Source organism: Astatotilapia calliptera, chromosome 15, assembly GCF_900246225.1.
Source record: "Astatotilapia calliptera chromosome 15, fAstCal1.2, whole genome shotgun sequence".
NCBI classification, from domain to species: Eukaryota; Metazoa; Chordata; class Actinopteri; order Cichliformes; family Cichlidae; genus Astatotilapia; species Astatotilapia calliptera.
Genome location: NC_039316.1, coordinates 19832966 through 19851334, shown reverse-complemented (window position 1 = coordinate 19851334; position 18369 = coordinate 19832966). Strand labels below are relative to the sequence as shown.

General features: G+C 37.4%; 1 protein-coding gene and 1 long non-coding RNA gene across 2 annotated transcripts; both read right to left on the bottom strand.

Moving 5' to 3' along the window:
* Window positions 1–4403: 4403 nt before the first annotated feature.
* LOC113006713 (uncharacterized) lies at window positions 4404–6521 on the bottom strand. The gene is made up of 4 exons (XR_003269797.1): window positions 6455–6521; window positions 5204–5296; window positions 5088–5116; window positions 4404–4686 (listed from the first exon to the last, which is right to left on the bottom strand). It is a non-coding gene; the product is annotated as an uncharacterized LOC113006713 (long non-coding RNA).
* A 4779-nt stretch (window positions 6522–11300) lies between these two features.
* Window positions 11301–17427, bottom strand: LOC113006760 (proline-rich nuclear receptor coactivator 1-like). The gene is made up of 2 exons (XM_026142921.1): window positions 16636–17427; window positions 11301–14117 (listed from the first exon to the last, which is right to left on the bottom strand). The coding sequence occupies exons 1-2, from the start codon at window positions 16969–16971 to the stop codon at window positions 13647–13649; spliced, it is 807 nt and encodes a 268-aa protein (XP_025998706.1). The 5' UTR covers window positions 16972–17427; the 3' UTR covers window positions 11301–13646.
* Between the last annotated feature and the right edge of the window lie 942 nt (window positions 17428–18369).

Here is an 18369-nt window from a genome sequence, read left to right as displayed (position 1 = left end):
CAGGGGAGTAATTAGGAAATGGGCAACAGGAGGGAGACACAGCTGGGAGAAATTAGGCTAACGAGACAAGAGAAAGGTAAAACTGAACACATTGACATGAGACATGAACTCTCAGAATAAAACAGGAAACTAACAGACACAGAGAACCAGAACGGACACTGAACTTGGCAGGCAGACTCACGAGCAGACACAGTGACACCATGGACAAACAGAGGGAACACAGGCAGGCATGAAACAACACACTAACACATAGCAAACCTAAACAAAAGACACGGCAGAATAAACAAGAATATAGAAGAATATAAAGAAACACAAAACACAGAGTCCTCAGACTCAGGACCATGACACCATTCATGTCACCTAAAAGGTAAACCTGTTTCTCTATCACCTGTTCAGCTCTGATGATTCAGTAAGGACATCTCCTGGTTTCATCTTCATGTTTCCCTCTCACCAGATAACCAAAGCGATATCATGACTACACCACATGGGAGGGGGGCGGAAGATGAATGAAATTTACCAAGTGAGACTGAGTGTTATCAGAGCCAGTTTGTAGTCAGTTTTTAGTCAGCTGTTGGTCATTCTTAATCTTTTTACTTTGTTAATCTTATTCATTGTATATCTTATTGTTTATTTTACTCATGTTGATTTATTTTTATCTTCTTTTTCAATTATATATTTGTTTTGTTTATTGATTTCATTGTATGCTTAAAGTATGGTTTTAACTGCTATCTCTGTTTTATTATTGGAAAGCACTTTGGTCAACTTTGTTGTTTTTAAAAGTGCTATATAAATAAAGTTGGATTGGATTGGATTGGATGACCAGCAGCTTTTACAGCCGTGGCTCCAACAAACATCAGCTGATACTAGAAAATAATATTAAATAAATTCTAACAACAGCTTATCAAGTTTAAAGGCGCTTCTGCTGTTTAACGCGACCTCTGCTAGTTTCCTCTTTCTGGCGCAAAGCGGGAGATAAACAAGCAAGAGAGATGGGACTTGCGGCAGAAACGCCGATCAGCTGATCATTGATCAGTTTCATGATTGAAGTAGCAGCAGGAGAGGGAGGGGGGAGAATGAGAGAAGAAGAGGCAGCTGACAGCGTAAAGACCAGGGGTGATTCTAGGATCAGAGCCCAGCCAGGCAAGATAAATCTGTTTGTCAGTCCCTGCATCCTTAAATTTTGTCCCGAGTTCTCTCTGACTGTCACTTTGGTGCATTTAAACCCCTGTTCCTCCCTGTCCTCATCGTCTGTTGTCTTCATCTCCATTATCAGTCATCATAATTTTACCATCTCTGTGCAAGTCTGCAAATTTCTTTATTAAATCACAAGATTCTTAAATTCAACAAGTCTCTCTGTGCCTGGGTCCTCGTCACAAAACATGACATCACTGTTTTGTACATTTTAACACAATTTAATCCCACATTTGTGAAAGAAAAGCAAAACACTTTTTTGAAAAGTCTGTAAGAAAACCATCAAATCTGATCAAGGTTATTTAAATGCTGCCAAAGAAGAATGAATTGGAATAAAAAAAAAAATACATATCCTGCCCTTAATTACTGGGGGAGAATAATGAATGATGCTCATAGTGAGTAAAAAGTAAACTGAGTGCACTTTTTGGACAGAGATTCACTTTTAATGTGTATGTATAATATAATACATAAAAATACACTCCCAAAACAGAATAGGTTATTACAAATAAATTATTACAAAATATTAATAAAAACTATAAAAATGGAGGCAACTTTGCCTGTGGTAGAATGTATACAATGTATGAAAAAATCTTTATTGCGGATACTAATTTTACTAATTTAATAATACTTATTTTGTGTTGTAAGATTTATGAGTTTCATGCTTTCATAGTGGTACTTGCACATTCATTTGCACATTGATGGACTACAATCCTCTACTGTACAAGTAGTGCGGTAGGACAGACAATCACACACCTCATCGGACGGACTCTATTGCAATACACCCGTTTTACCTTTTACCCTCTCTCAGATGTAATGAGAGGTAAGTTGGGAGTACTACAATCTCTTTCCATCCCACCTGTTTCAACATGTGTCTCTTTCTCTGTTATATCTTATCTTCAATTTCAATCAGTATCAGAACTGCTCTGTCTTTAAGACTGTCTGCACAATTCACTGAATAGTTCCTCAGATGTTGACTATTTATGTTTGTATTTGATGAGTGATGTTACTTCTTCATTTTCTCTTCTTCATTTTAATGTCACTTACTTTGTTTTGTTGACTTTTTAGCTGCTGCAGACAAATCAGTGGTGTCTATAATGGAAGAAACACAATACAGCAGTGAAGAAAGGCTATACAAATGTGCTTGCACTTTAAACACTATGACATTTAAGACACTATAAACATGCAAATCTTAACCCCTTTTTTATCTACTGCATTATGCACATTGAGTTTAAGTATAATGATATGTGCTATATAAATAAAATTGCTATGGTCAGTACGTCTGGAAAAGTTACTATATTAATAATGTTTTCCTTACTTGAGGCTAGAAGAAAAGGTTAGCTGAGTAGCTCAGCTTTTCGGCTTCTCAGTATGACAGCTGTATCATTTTACTATGTTCTAACAAATAATGTTTAAGTGTACAAGTATTTAACAATCTCACAACAACAATGCAGCTCGTGGCCTTGTCTATATGGAAATTTGATATAAGGTCAACAAATACAAATATAGATCTTGTTCTTTATTTACATTCCAGAGAATAGTTTAGTCAGTAAACAGTATTTAAGTGTTGCAAATAAGAGCAGGTTAGGCTGAGACAGTCATGGCCCACTTCATCCAAATGGTCTAAAAGGAAACGTGGTCCTTAGCAACACCGCTCATCAATCTCATCACAGCAGCAGCAGTTCCACACTAAAGGCTTATCACAGCAGCAGCTCAGCAACCAATTCAGCGTTAGCCTTCCCACCCAGGTCGACCGACATCAGGACCGCTCCTATGCTAGGGCACGGCATGTCCCAACATCTGTCCTTAAGTCTAGGGTGAGGGAAGTTGAGTGCCCTGCCCCCACCTGAGCCATGGCAAATAGGTGAACATCGTGCACAGCCCTGGCCTCAGCCAGATGTTTACAGATGTGTTAGAACAGCTGCATGGAGGACACATATGAACACAAACAGGTGCCAAGTGGTTTCATGTGGTTAAATGCAAGGAAACATGCAAGAAATGAATTACAACAAAAGCATAATACAGCTAGATAAATGAGGCAAACAATATAGGAAAGTGGAACTGGCTGCAGGTGTATGTGCAGGAGAGCAAATTGTAAAACTGGGGTCAGGGATCTGTAGTACAACGTGATTAGAGAACTTCAAGTTTAACCAGTCTTAATATATTGATATGTTTCTAAAGCACTGTACATAGGACTTATTATTCTTTACTTGCTTTCAGAGCATCTAATATTATAATGGATGCAGCTGAAAGAATAAGAGGAAAACCATCCTACGAACATCTAAACATATTATTTTGGTGAAATTTGCAATTGTGCTTAAACCATATCCATACAGTGCTTTTTTAATACTGAAATAATTTTTCTATTACTTACACTCATCTACTGCTTTGGCTGCATGTGTTTAACATCTGATTTTTTTCTAACGTATTTTCATACTACTTACAAATTCATCTTCATTAAAAATGCAGCATCACTCCCTGTGCAGTTTGCAACTGGTTACGTGCTGCCAGTACTGCCTATTTCATGTCAGCAGTTGGAGAATCTTGGTTCATTCATTGAGTCGATACCCACCTTGATATGACCAGTTAAACCAGTTACTGACTTTGGGATGTTGAAACCATAAACCGAACTATAAATTTATAAAGACAAAAACAAAACAAAACAAAAAAATGTCTTACTTTCTTCTGTACATGGCCCATGTTATGCTTTTGTGGTAAACAAGGGACTGGGTATATCCTTACACACTGAGGTCCCCTAGTGGCTGAAAGGAGCTATACAAGAAATAAATGTAAAAAAATAAAAAATATATTTGTTCTTCATCTTTACCTTTAAAAGAAAGGGAAGAAAAGTATTCAAAATGAATATTTGTACATTTTATTTACAACTTACATAATAGCATTATTCACAGCTCATTAAGAATCTCATTAAACCCAAAGTGAACTTCTTAGTGCAAGATGTGACTGTAATTAAATTCAAAAAGAAAAAGAAAAGAAATATTTAATTAGACTAAAGGGAGAACACTTTCGAGAATGAAGTTGAAATAACATTTTGAAAAAAAGTCTAAATACAACATTGAGATTAAAGCTGTTGTTTGAAGACAAATAACTGCCACAAATTCTATACCCTCTACAAAATGCATTGTGTGGATGAGTTGGTGAAATCATACTTCAGAAGGAAATTATTTCTCTAACTCTAAGCACGTAAAAGCAGCATGGTGATAGCATAAGGACGTTGAAGAGAAAGCTGCATCTGGCCCGAAGGTCAAATGTGCAGTAAAGAGGCTGTATTGTGTATCACAAGACACAATAAGATAGCTGATCAGGTTGTTTCACTAATTCATAACAAGACATTTTGTAGAGGGTATAGTGGTTGTGGATGGTGTAGTGGTGTGATGATAATTTCCATGGCGATGCTCAGTGAAGTCTGACAGAAACAGCAGAGTCTCCAGTGGTTTCATAGTGTATTGCAACTTCATCTTTATCCTTATTATAGGACACCTATGAAAAATAAATAGGTCAATGAGTCAATAAATAAATAAAAATGATCAGACTGGTCTTTCTAATTGTCTATGATTTCTATTATAACCCTTTAATTTTGATTTAATTAAAGTTTAACTTATAATGTTAGCTTATCATGTGTGTGTGTGTGTGTGTGTGTGTGTGTGTGTGTGCATCCACTTGTGCTCTTTAGATTTTTTTTCTGTGTTGTTTTCCTGTCAGTCTGTAGTGTAGTGTAGCCTGTTACAGCAGCTATTGGTTCTACCTTAACAACTGCACCCATCCACTTTACAAGACCAAACTTTCAAGTGTGTGTTTTTAAGGTGGTCTAATCTCCAGTCATGACCTTTTCTATCTGAAGAGATATATGTGAATATTAAATTACTGAGTTTTCCACATACTGTTGCTTGAACCATCTGTGTTTTGTTCCCTAAAAAACAGAAAAAAAAGAATTAAATTCTATTTTGATTATTATTAAGAATTGAGATCTTTTAAAACGTCTCATAATTAAACATACCTTTAGTTCTGGCCCATGTGTTGACCATTACCACAGCTGTTATAAGTGCTGCTAAACCTACAAGGATGATAATGGACCTCGAAGAGGATGAAGCTGCAAAGAGAATAAAACCATGATATTGTTTACTTCCAGCTAACAATTTTGCTGGACTTCATTTTAATAAAAACTAACATCCTATTTACCTTGTGAGAATGTTTTTCAACACTCTGAAAATCGTTGCCTTTGTTGACTATATCTTACTTATATCTTACGTTTTAGACAATTTGGTTTGAATTTGACTATCTCAAATCTGGGAATAGATAATGTGTAATATATCCATAAACTGGTTTTATTATTTTGTGCTTCTCATCAAACTGTTCAGGTTTTATTTATGTTCTTCCTTTATATTTTTTTCAAGGTCAGAATTGTTCGTTATTATACTAAATTTAGGAACTCCAATAATGAAAAGTTGGAATTGTTAGTCTGCTTGCCTATCGATCTTGCTTATAGATATTTTGTACTGACAGAAGATGGCACTAAACATGTTTTTAAAATCTTAACTTTAAGCTCTTATTTCATAAAACCAGCTACACAGACAGTGTCCATGGTCTAAATTAGTCTTTATACCTGAAGTGTTCCATGTCCACTTTAAAGCTGAGTGTCTGGCAGACCCTGAACTTCAACAGGTAACAACAGCAGTGAATAGGAGTCAGGCTCCAGTCTCCGTTTCTACCTGTTCATGTTTCTACAGTCGAATCACAGTGACAATCGCTTGGTTCTGGTTTTCATCTTTGCTTTGTGCTTTCGGTTCTTTGTTCATACCTAAATGCTAAAAGAAAGATCATAAATAAATGTCCTGTATTTGTATAGCACTTTACTAATCCCCAGGGACCCCAAAGCGCTTTACACAACCAGTCATCCACCCATTCACACACTGGTGATGGCAAGCTAGGTTGTAGCCACAGCCACCCTGGGGCGCAATGACAGAGGCGAGGCTGCCGGACACTGGCATCACCGGGCCCTGTGACCACCACCAGTATGCAACGGGTGAAGTGTCTTGCTCAAGGACACAACGACCGAGACTGTTCAAGCCGGGGCTCGAACCGGCAACCTTCCAACTACAAGGTGAACTTCCAACTCTTGAGCCACGAAGAAAGAAAGAGAATCCACTCAACAGATAATCTTAATGTAACCATGATAACTGTTATGTTTCAATTTCTGTTCTAATGAAAAGGGAATCTGAGTAGAGAATAGTTTGAAGTAAATACTCACTGGAGAGAACTGAAAGATCAAAATCTTGAGTTGGTTTTACTGCTGATGTGCAATGTTTGTAGCGGTAACGACCAACATCCTCAACTGTGAGCTTCTTTATAAGCAGAGAACAGTTTGTTGTAACACTCAGTCTGTCTGATTTAGTTTTGGCCTCTTCACCAATCTGCCCAAGTGTGATCAGCTCTACTGCTGGTTGATCTCTTGAGAAAAAGGTCCATGTAGTCTTGTCACATTTATTCTGGTCATCGATCACATTCAGACAAGGCAGAATGACATCATCCCCAACTCTCTTTAAAATGGATATTACATTTCCAGATACTATTGAGAAAATTGAAGAGAAATTTAAAACACACTTATTACAAATCAGATCTTTTTTTAAACCATCAGATTAAATATGATTTTATATCCAACAGAAGTTTATCAATGTATCTCATACTCAATTAAAACAACAGAGCCCATTTAGTTGCCACAATACATAAATGAACATATTATTGCTAAAGATATATTTTATTGCCATTAAAAATGAGTTCTGTATCCTTACCTACAACCTGAAATATCAGGATCAGCCATGACGATATTTTATTCCATCTAAGTTTAACCATTGTTCCATCACTCGCCACTCTCAGCTTCTCTGAACTGGTTCCTCTTAAAGACTATTTGTAGTTTTTGTAATTTGTAATTAGTGAGTCACTTCCTCATTGTTACCTCAGAGATTTTAGTTTTGTTTTGTTTTTCTCACGTTTTTGCTGATTTAAATGCTTACATTTAATTTTATATTCCCTCACCAAGGACTCACCAGATAAACGTGACTGGGAAGTTGAATGTGTGACTATTGGAAAATTGATTTTTTTCTTTAATGTACAGTATATTTATAAATAAATTAGCAAAAAGGAAGCACATAAGAGCAGACAGTTAGTTATTCACTGCTATGAGAAAGAAGGTATATCATACCATTTCTTGTTCCTCATTACAGCTCTTTGGCAACCTTTCTAAGAATTAAAGGGGAAGTGTTTTTGGTGAGAATGTGGTGAGTAAGGTCTAATAATCATCACACAAACACGGAACATAAAATGGTTAAGACACTGATGAACTGGCTGACGATTAGGCAAGTAAGGCAAGTATCCTCAGTATTACTACAGTATATAAATTAAATGTCTTTTTTCCCCCCATAAAATATACATTTGTACAAAAACAACTTATATTCCCACATCAGGTGATTGTTTAATGCTGTCTGAGATGGATTTAAATTTATACTATATTAAATTAACTGTATTATATTATAGAGTATTAAAATAGATGGTTTATGGTCATTTTATTAATATTTGAGAGTTCTTTGTCCAGTATGACATGTTGCTCCCACCTGATAAAATAGGAATTTAATAATAAACAGAAGACAGTAATTTGATTTAATTTACCTAAATGTATCAGAAACTCTAATAGACAACCTAGGCAATCCCCTTACCCCTTTGTGATGCTGTAATGTAATTATTAATCTAGTTAGCACCAGTAAGCGTCACCATTCAGGTGGATCCACGGTTGGTGTGGCTCATCTTGTTCACAGGACTTGTTCACCAGATACAGTGCCTCAAACCCAAAATAATGCAGATACTGTAATTTAAAAACGATGAAACTAGTTTATGGCTTTAGGAATAAGACTTTAGCGATAAAATAATGATATAGGGTAGATATATTCAGATATCGATCTGTGCTTAATGGGCTTTTCTCTGCTTATAAAGTTGCACCTACTTTAGAAAGGCGGAATTTGATTTGGGTTTGTGGTAGCCTAGTTGAATATGATGTTAGTTTGTATCATAAGCTGAGATAAAGGTCACTCTGAAGACTGATGAGCATTGTCAACAGGTTTACTGACATTCAAAAGGGTAAAACTAAAAACAAGACAAAAAATACAGTCATGATATATATATATGTACAGCATAATATGCATTCATATATCACCCTGCTACTACATAGCATATGTCATATGTATAATTATGTAAACCTTTCAAACTACTACTGATGCTATCCCAGACGACCTCCAAAATCGCAGGTAACTAGCTTAACAAAAGGACTAGCTTTACAGCCAAATACTGCATTAGCGGACAACATATTGTACAAAAACAAAGTTGTAACTTATACTGTAAGTACATACCAGCGATACAACCATAAACAGAAGATGTGGACAGTGTTTTCTCCAACAGGACACCATAAACTGTGTGCCGATTAGTGATGTGCGGATCGATCCTGAAATATCGATTCCTCCGATACCAATCATTTATGAATCAATTCTCACATTAAAATAAAGATATTTTAGTAATTTAGAGTAAATTTGTAGTTCATCATTAACAGGAACACAGTGGAAAGAAACTATAACATTCGGATTGTCTACATTCAAAGGAACTACTTCCTCTTCCACCTTTCATAGTCATGTGCAAAATATGGCTGTATAAATGTCTCGCAGCCCCTTGACGTGCGCACTCACAACAATGGCTGAGCGTAATTGGAGTCATGTGCGGACTTATTTTACCTCCACAAACAGCTGAGCCGTGGTTTGCGATACATGTGGCAAAAAAGTGCTCCAAGAGTGAGGTGTTGTGGCCATACTAGGGAGACATTCAAAAGGGCTGTTGGGGGGATAAATACATTTTACAGGGTTTATTTATCGGATAAAATATGTTAAATGTCACCGTTATTATTGGCCGGCCCGGAAACAGCGATGGTGTCCAAATTCAGAGGCTGCTTCCACCTGAGGACCCGGCCTTTGCGGTCTAAAGAAAGCCGGGTAGTACGTCACAGGCTCCCTCGGTGGAGTGAAACTCTGCCGTCTGCTCCTTGCTATCTAAAATATAACCGGGCGCTGTTTAACCCAAGTAGCGAAAGACCGCGGGGGTTTAAAGACGATGTGTCGGTTTACACAGCTACATTCTCACCTGAAAATATGTTAATAGTTTTTTTGCGACCCAGAAAGAGAAATAAGAGTAATATTAAAACTAAGTAGCTGCCGTCATTGTTGGAAACTGGAATTGGCTGGGCAACACAATGAATTCTGCGATATGCTTTTTCAATTTTGTTGTCCAGGTGAAAAATCGGGAGAAATTCGGGAGAATGGTGGCTCCGGGAGATTTTCGGGAGAGGCACTGAAATTCCGTATTCTCACGGAAAAATTAGGAGGGTTGGCATGTATGGTTGTGGCAACACCACTAACCTTGTCAAACACCTCAGAGTAAATCATATCACAGAATATGAGGCGCGTATGTTGAGGTGAACTGAAGAGGAGGACAGGGACAGGTGCTGCTAGGGCGAGACAGACGTCTCTCACAGAGTCCTTTAGTGCTGCAGGCAGGCAAGGTGTTCAAGTAGCGCACAACTTCATTTTTTTTATTTCTATATGATGAACTCTGCATTATTAAGTGATAAGAACAAGTAATCTGATGTCCTGTAATCATTATGATGCTATAATTTCATACAATAAATAAAATAAGTTTTTGTACAAAGTATCGGTATCGGATCAGTATCGTCGATACCACCCTGAATATTACTTGGTATCAGATCGGAAAGGAAATCAGTCGTATCGCACATCACCAGTGCCGAAATGTTTCCCTTCTTTTTGCTTACTCGCTTTTCTTGACTGAGCCGACTTCCTGTTCAATAAAGTTTTTCAAAATAAAGCCGTTTCTAAAGTGCATTACTTGGAGCAACCACAGAGGGTGCTGCAAACACATAATGAATAATAAACTGACTCAGAATGATATTTTAGTGATACAACATTTCACAACTTTTAGTGATAACAGAACAGTATCACTTTTGGTCCCAATGAACAGTAATACTGCTCACTGGCGTTTTTCTTTGTTTCTTTTGTTTTTTGCTAAACTCTTTAGACAGATAAATAAATATACATATAAAACATTGCATTTATTAATTATTTGAGTTAATAAAACATTAAAACTTATATGAATTCAGTTTTCATATTTCGAAAGTATTTGCAAATGTCTAGGCCAAGTAAAATCACAATGCCATGCAATGATAACACAAGCTCTGCTTACTTATTTTAGGAGGATTTTTTTTTCTTTCACAAGAATAGACATTTGTTCAAAATAACTAGTAAGGTTCAGCTGTCTGATCAAGTTTGAATCACATCAGCAGGATGAATGCATTTAAATCCCTGTGAGATGCATCAGATTTAATATTACTATTGATATTAATATTAGTCACCTGCAGTTAGTCACGGGACTGAGGATTTATAAAGAGTTTACTAGGGGTAGGATGTGGCCTACTTTAAAAATTGTTAACTTCTTAAATGAGTCTGGATGCAGGGATATTTGGAAGGATTTGTTACATTGGTAAAATGGGCAAAATTTGAGATTTTGTATCTTCACCAGCGCACATCCCAGTATCCTTCTGAATTCATAAAAGGAATGAAGTAAAGTATGGTCTGCAGATTCTGACTGCCCTTGGTCATATGTATGGACTTTTTAATTTTCAGGTCATACTGTAATGTGTTATGTTAACACCATCAGTCAGTGTCTTTTATTCTATTGCTGGACTAATATTCATTGAAATAGGAACTAAAGGGCAGAAGTGTGCTTCTTTGCAGCCTTGGCTGGTAAGTTCACACTTCAACCTCGTCTCAAAATATGGTTGTTTATTACTCCAAAAACCACACACAGTGACTAAAACTAATGTGTGTGTGTGAATATGATAAAATATTTATAGTTAAATGAGTAATGATGCCATGATGATGTGATAGTTCCTTATTCTGGTAAAAGTTGCCACAATAGTCTTGCAATTTCCCTTATGTCCCATTTTCACAAAAATAACTCCACCTGTAATGAATACTCAAACAATATAGTAGGGGTTACCAATTTTTTAATTGCATTTTAAATTTTTGATATGAAAGACTTTATAAAATAAACACCTTTTATTCTCAAATTGTGGCATGGACAAATTTTTATGCTTATTCTTATAAATGGAATGAAATGATTTTAAAACACTGCAATGAAATGGGCAGTTTTTCTTGCTACATTAATACAATTTTCCATTCAAGCGACGTCACAGAGGTCAAAGAAAAAGATCCAGCAACTGCCTGCATCCATGAAAATTAATTAAGTTAAAAAAGTGAGAGAAAAAAAAAAAACTTATGGTACATAATCATAAGATGACCTGTATTAACTTTAACACATACTTCACTCCTGGTAAACAATCATGTGTGTAAGAAACACAAATACAGGTAAGAGGTACATGGCATGAGCATGTGAGTGAAAATCAAGTCCCCTTTAGGAAAAAAAGAAGTCATACAAAAAGAAAGAAAAAAAACTTGACTTTGTCCAAGTGAGCCTTAAACATCTGTAAAAAGTTAAAGTGTGCAAACATTGTGATGTGTGTGTACAACAGTGATTTCTCCTTTATGTCCTTGCTTTCACTGAAAAAGCTAAACTTCAAAAATTAATCTCTTTTCAACATACTTTGTTCTTTTTTTTCTATTCAGCAAATAACACATAGCACACAAACATTGCTGTGACTCCGTTCTCTCCTCATTTAGACATCCTCACTTACTGCATGTTTACCTGCCTCTATTACCACATAATAGCACAAATCAATCATTCCCAGTGTCTGAGGCAGCAGGAATGACCAATTCATCCATGGATAAAATGTCTGATAGTAGCTCAACATCCAATTTACAATTTTCCAAATTCAAAAGCGAAACAATAAAATGTCTTTAGAAGATTTCAGGAGGTAGAAACAACAAATGCTTGGGGATTTTTTTTTCCTTCAATATAGTGACTTCAAAACAAATTATTTAATCAACTCACTCTAATCCTGGCATTTCATATAAAAATGAGGACAGCTGAGTTACTGATTCATTATAACAAAATTTTACATCACTGATTGTCAAAAAAACAAAACAACAAAACTGAAAATTGTTATTTTAATTTTACTGCCATGAAGTCCCTGAAACATTAATGTGTAGATGTACTTCAGATACTGTTTTGTAAACAGTTTTCTGGTGTGGGGACAAAAAAAAAAAATTAAGAAGAACAAAAAAGAAAAAAGGCTAAGTGCTCGGTGGACACAAAGAAAAAGCAAACTTAAAGTGTACACACTTTTTATATCAGTGCAATAAATTTAAAAAAAGAAAAGAAAAAGCACTTGGTGTGGATGCAGGATACTGACTTTCTGCAGCAGCTGGTTTGTGCGACTTTTCACATCGTCGTCATTATCTTGCTTTCACTGAGGCTTCAACAGCCCCGTCAGCATCACAGTCCCTGATTTGACTCTCGACTCTCCACCAGCTGGACCCGTGTTGAGGGAAGGGAAAGAACTTCAGCTAGCAGCTGTAACTTAAGGTCATGCCTTTTCTTTTCCCCCCCCCCATTTTTGATTAGTCCACTTTCCAAGCCTTTTGAAAGGTACACTGCCAGAACGTGGAAGTCCTCTCCTGTGCTCTAAGCTGGCTGGTGAATTCATCAAAGTGGCTGGTCAAGCTTTGGAACATCAAAACAAGGTGTCCTGCCCTTCCTGATTGCTCTAACTGATTTACACTGAAAACAGTCGCTTACATCCACTGTGCCTCATGCTGATGAAGCTGTAACAAAGTGCCTCAGTTCGCAGGGGGACTATTTTTTTTCTCTTTTCTGGAAAAACCTCAGTAACAAAACTAGAATCTCAGTTAAAATAACAAGAAAATATACACAAATGTGTGTTTACAATAGATTATGTACATTTACACAAGTGCTTTAAAAAGTCAAACACATGGCTGCCATTTCCAAAGTGTTCACAAAGAAAGTGCCGTCATCACTTTGCATGACGTAAACATCAGACACTGATTGTTTTGCTGCTGGAGGCGACTTCAGATCACTTTTGCACAATCTCACTAACTGAGTGACAAAAAACCTTTCAGTCATTTATCAGCTTACCAGAAGTCAGGAAGTATCTGATAAACATCTGACATACACAGCATGTCAGTCAGATTTCCAGCAACAACACAACGTGCACAAAATGTTCACAAATGCAGGCAGCATGTTGGCTAATGGGAAATTGTACTACAGTGAATAAAACTCCCTACATTGTATTGCAGTGTGTTAAAAGGGCCAAACTACATTTAACTTTCCATTTTAATTTTCCAATTGTGGGTATTAAAGGTTAATCGCAGAGCAGACACTATAGGTCAGCTCTGATTTGAAACTCCAAATTGTGGTCATGATGCATCCTGAACCTTCAGCAGTGACTTCAAATGAACAGTCATTTGCTCCCGGCTTTGGTTGCTCTTAATAGGCTCATCTTCTTCGACCCAGTGGCTGGGCGGTTTCGGTAAGACACTGGGTGAGGGTGGCTCACTGAACTTAGCTCCAGCATAGACCTTCTCACCATCTTTGAGGTATTCAGGTGCAGCTTCAGCAGGCAGTGCATTCACAATCTTTACGTTGTTGGAGGGGTGGAGGGGCTTTTTCTGCTCTTGAGCCTGATGGACGGAGGTGGGTTTATTAGGTGTGCTGTTATCTTTCTTCTTTGTGGGGTGAGCCACACCAGGTGTTTGGCTCTGCTTGGGCTTGTGGCTCCTGGTGTTCACATTATGGTTGGTCTGATCATGCTTAGGCAGGCTGCGGTTAGCTTGACCCCCTGGTTGTGCAGCCCCTCGCTCCAATCTGCCACCTTTAAATTTCAGCAGCTGCAAAACACAAAGTTTGAAATAAAACTGGATTAATATTCATTGAAATTTAAACTAAATGGCAGACGTCTGCTTCTTTGCAGACTTGGCTAGTAACTGACACTTCACCCTCTTGTCTAGATATGGTCATTTATTACTCCAAAACACACACGCACATCTCAGTGACCAAAATGTTAACACTGTGGTTAACTGATGTCATCGTGATGTCACAGTGGCTGTCTTATTAATCATAGTGTAGGGACCACAGTAGGGGATGTTTTTGACCTTACAAAAACATTTCCAGAGTGAGGTTGCTTGTAAAATGTGGGTTAAATGCATAGTTGGAAGCTCAAAATATCAGCATAGTTGCGTTTAGATAAAATCTTGGGTTTTAAAGGTTCTTTCGGCATCTTGGCTCAAGCTAAACAAAAACAAGAATTTGGAGACGTGATGAATAGGAAATAAGTGCAACATGGCTAACCATTTAATCACTTTTGTCCCCGCACCCCCCTCCAATCAGCCTTAGGAGCCAAAATTATCACTTAATTTAAATAGCATTTAATCAATTACTGAATGCTACAATCATAAAATCTGGAAACATTTGGCTTTGAAAACAAAATACAGTGGAACCCCGACTTATGAAATTAATTCGTTCCAGAGGGTCTTTCGTAAGTCAAAATTTTCCTAAGTCAAAGCACCTTTTTCCATCGCCTTTTGAGTGAGGCGATGCTGGCTGAAGACGAAGTTCTTGGTGGAGGAGGAGGTGGCGGAGGTTGAAGAAAGCATACGTATGCATGCATACACACGTGTACATGTACATAACATTATGGAATTTAATTTAATTTTTTAAAATTTTCTATTTTATCTATTTCGTTACGCGGGCATTTTGCTGTACCACGGGCAGAAATATTGTTGTTAAGTGCCTTCGTAACTTGAATTTTTTGTTAAATGGGGTCTTCCTAAGCCGGGGTTCCACTGTTATGTATATAAAAAAGTCGCACATTATCATCTTTTAGGTTTATGTGGTAAAGCTGATGTCAAAAAGTTGCTTATTTCTACCACCGGTATTTACACATCAACATTATGAGTCATTTGGACTCATCTGTGTGTACAATTATAACTTTTCTGCTTGAACAGTTTTTCTCTCACAGCTGCTGAGACAAACACACAGCCTGTAGTTTAGGTTTCACTTTTGGAGAAACTGACTTACTCGTCGACGCTTCAAACCTTCCTCATTTGTTATTATCTTCTGTGCTTGCATATCCAAATTCCCATCTGTTTATGTAGGCATGGTAATGTCTAAAGGAACGAATTTATTGACACCAATGTTTTGCATAAAAATCCAGTTGTTGACTGTTACAGACTCCTGATTTATTTATTTTTTTATTTATTTTTTTTTGGGGGGGGGGGGGTTTACATTTCACTATCAGAGTATAACCACAGTGTAGAAACAGAGTTTATACCCAAAGAGAAAAAGGAAAAGAAATACAAAAGACTCGGGTGTGTTGAAGACCCACTGCCAGTTAGATGATGTCATTATTTTGTAATAACCTGATAAGCTTGGGGGCGTAGTATTGCGATAGACTGAACAGTTTCATACTTGTTTTCACCCACCCCGTCAAATTGCTACACACAGCAACACCCTGTTTTCTGATATTCTTAAACATGCAGGTTTTCTCCTGACTCAAAACAAGCCATTTAACCACAACTGATCCGCTTTGATAGTTTGTGTTACTATAAGTAACAGAAACAATTTAGCTTGAGTAAAACGAAAGTTTGAAGTTTGAAGGAAAATATGATTAAAACTGTTGCTAATACAGTCCAGGTGATTTTCCTTTGGTGGAGGCCCAAACAAAGCTTAGGCAGGAACCAAACATTTTTAATAAGCAGGAACAACATTGCACATTTATATTAACGCCAAAAAGTCCGTCTGTTAAAGCAATACACTTCCTATACCAAAAACATGTTTTCATTGTCTTTTTTGTGGACTCTCCCATCTGCATTTATCTGACAGGCAAGCCTGCCATCCATGCGTAATTGGGAACATTTTTTCCTCGCTAATCAGCGGGTGAAAGAGGAACAAAGACTCGACTCACGTCACCTTCAAGAGAAAGAGTGGTAACTGCGTCAGTTAAAAACGCCTCAGGCACAACAACTGGGTTTCAGCCCAATTAGTTTTGTATGGGTATCTTTACGTGTACTTTTACATGAGTCTGCATGTACTTCTACACAAATACTTTAATATACACATGGCTGTAGACACTGAATTTTCATTAAATGTTTGGATTATAAAATATAATGAACAACCAATTTTACCAAATTTAACAGTATGCCAGAGAAACAAACCTTAAAATAAAATATATTAAAGCTTATTAGACGTTTTGTACTTTCTGAAGGCAACCGATATGATCATACACTTTGTGGATCATAGTTTATTTTCCCATTATGGTTTTAATAGCCTTTGTTCAACTTGCTACAGGTTTACTTGTCAGTTCAGCACCAAGCCCGTGCAGAGCTGCAGTGCAGCTGTAATCTGTACCTCTTTCCTGGCTCCATGTTTGAGGGGATGGAGGGTGAGCACGGTCTCACCGGGCTCGGTTCCGACCTGAGATGCGGGTCTGTGACCAGTCGAGGCCGTCAGGGTGTTGTTGTTGCTGTGGTGGTGGTGGTCCGACAGGCGGCTGTTGGGGCAGTTTCTCGGGGGTTTGTGGTGGTGCAGCGGCGCTGCGTTCCGCAGCTTCCTTCCGCCTTTCTTCAGCAGAACCTGCTTCGTTTTGTTCGTCACATCGCTGCTGGAAATCAGCGATATCGGGTTGTTATTTTCGACGTTGCCGATGTTGGCTTCATCGCCATAAGCGGTAGATCCGTCCAACATGTCTCTGAAGTGGCGAAAACATAAACAGGCTGTCTAATTCCTCCGCGGCTGTTGTTTTAGCTAACAACGTCACAGGCTAACAGTTAGCTACCAATTAGCTAAGTGGATAATTCGCTTTCCTTTTTTCGAGCTGCCCTCACACAGAAAACAAATACTTAACGAATTTAACGTTAAAGTATATCAACGGAAGCTCCAGTGTGGAAACTTAAAAGGTTTTTTTTCAGTTATTGCTGCCGCTAAACAATGGATGACACGTCGTGCAAAATGAGCCTGTCAAAGCAGAAGTGGCAGAGAGCTTAAGTTACCCATAATAAAATACGTCACTTCCGGTAGAACCTTTCAAAGCAAAACGACTAACTGTGCATCCGTCAAAGTACAAAAGGGCATTCAGACTCAAACGAGAATTTCTGCGAGAAAGGTTTGATTTTTGACCCTTAACGTATACACCCCACCCTAATTTATTAATAATGAAATGATGAAATTAATATTTTAACCAAAAAATCTAATAACATTGGTAACCCATATAAAATACAATATTAATGTAATAATTAAGTATCAGCATTTAATAACACTTGGAGGAAAAGTCAGAACGGTAGAAATCATAACATAAGGTGACATGGAGTGCAGATATTGGTATATTTTGCAGAAAATCTCCTTAACTTCCGGTATTTGTCTGTTGAACTGGATGTTTTGCTACTTCCGGGGTCCGTGTTTCCAGTAAGGGGCGTGTCAGACCGCATCCTGCCAGTGACGTTTTATTCTGAGTTCCTCTGTTTTTTTATTTGGTTATGTCTTTCAAAGGCGGAGCATTAATGTAATATAAGAAAAGCAAAATAAATAATTTCAGCTGCAGTGGGCAGGGCTTATGTTGCCAGTGCAGTTAGTAGGCTGTTTGTTGTTGTCATGTGACAGACTACAAACGGACCTGTAGAAACCTGCACCCTGCTCTGATGTTCTTGGGGGATGTCTGACTTGAAGTTTCCTTCTTCCTGAAATTTAGACATCAAACATTAATTTCTCTGATTAATAAGAGGTCTCCGATCTCATTAAAGTCTTCTCTGTATCACTGTGTTTGAAATACTATGGATGAAGACACATATTAATTTATTAATTTATATAACCCCTGTCAATAATAGATAAGCTTTTAAATATTTCACAATGAAAAAAAACAAACCGAATGAATTAAAGGTATACCTTTAACGGTCCGTCAGTGACGCCTTGTGGTAAAGAAATGAACTGCACTGCATGAGCGCCCACTTTCCTTAGCCGGAGCAGCTTTCAAGAGTGAGCAAAACAACCCCTGTGAGATTTCGTGAGGAATTTTGAGTGCTCTATTTTTATGTCCTGTTAGACTACCCTTGTTATATTTGATTGTATATTTTTAAAGTTACTTCTTTT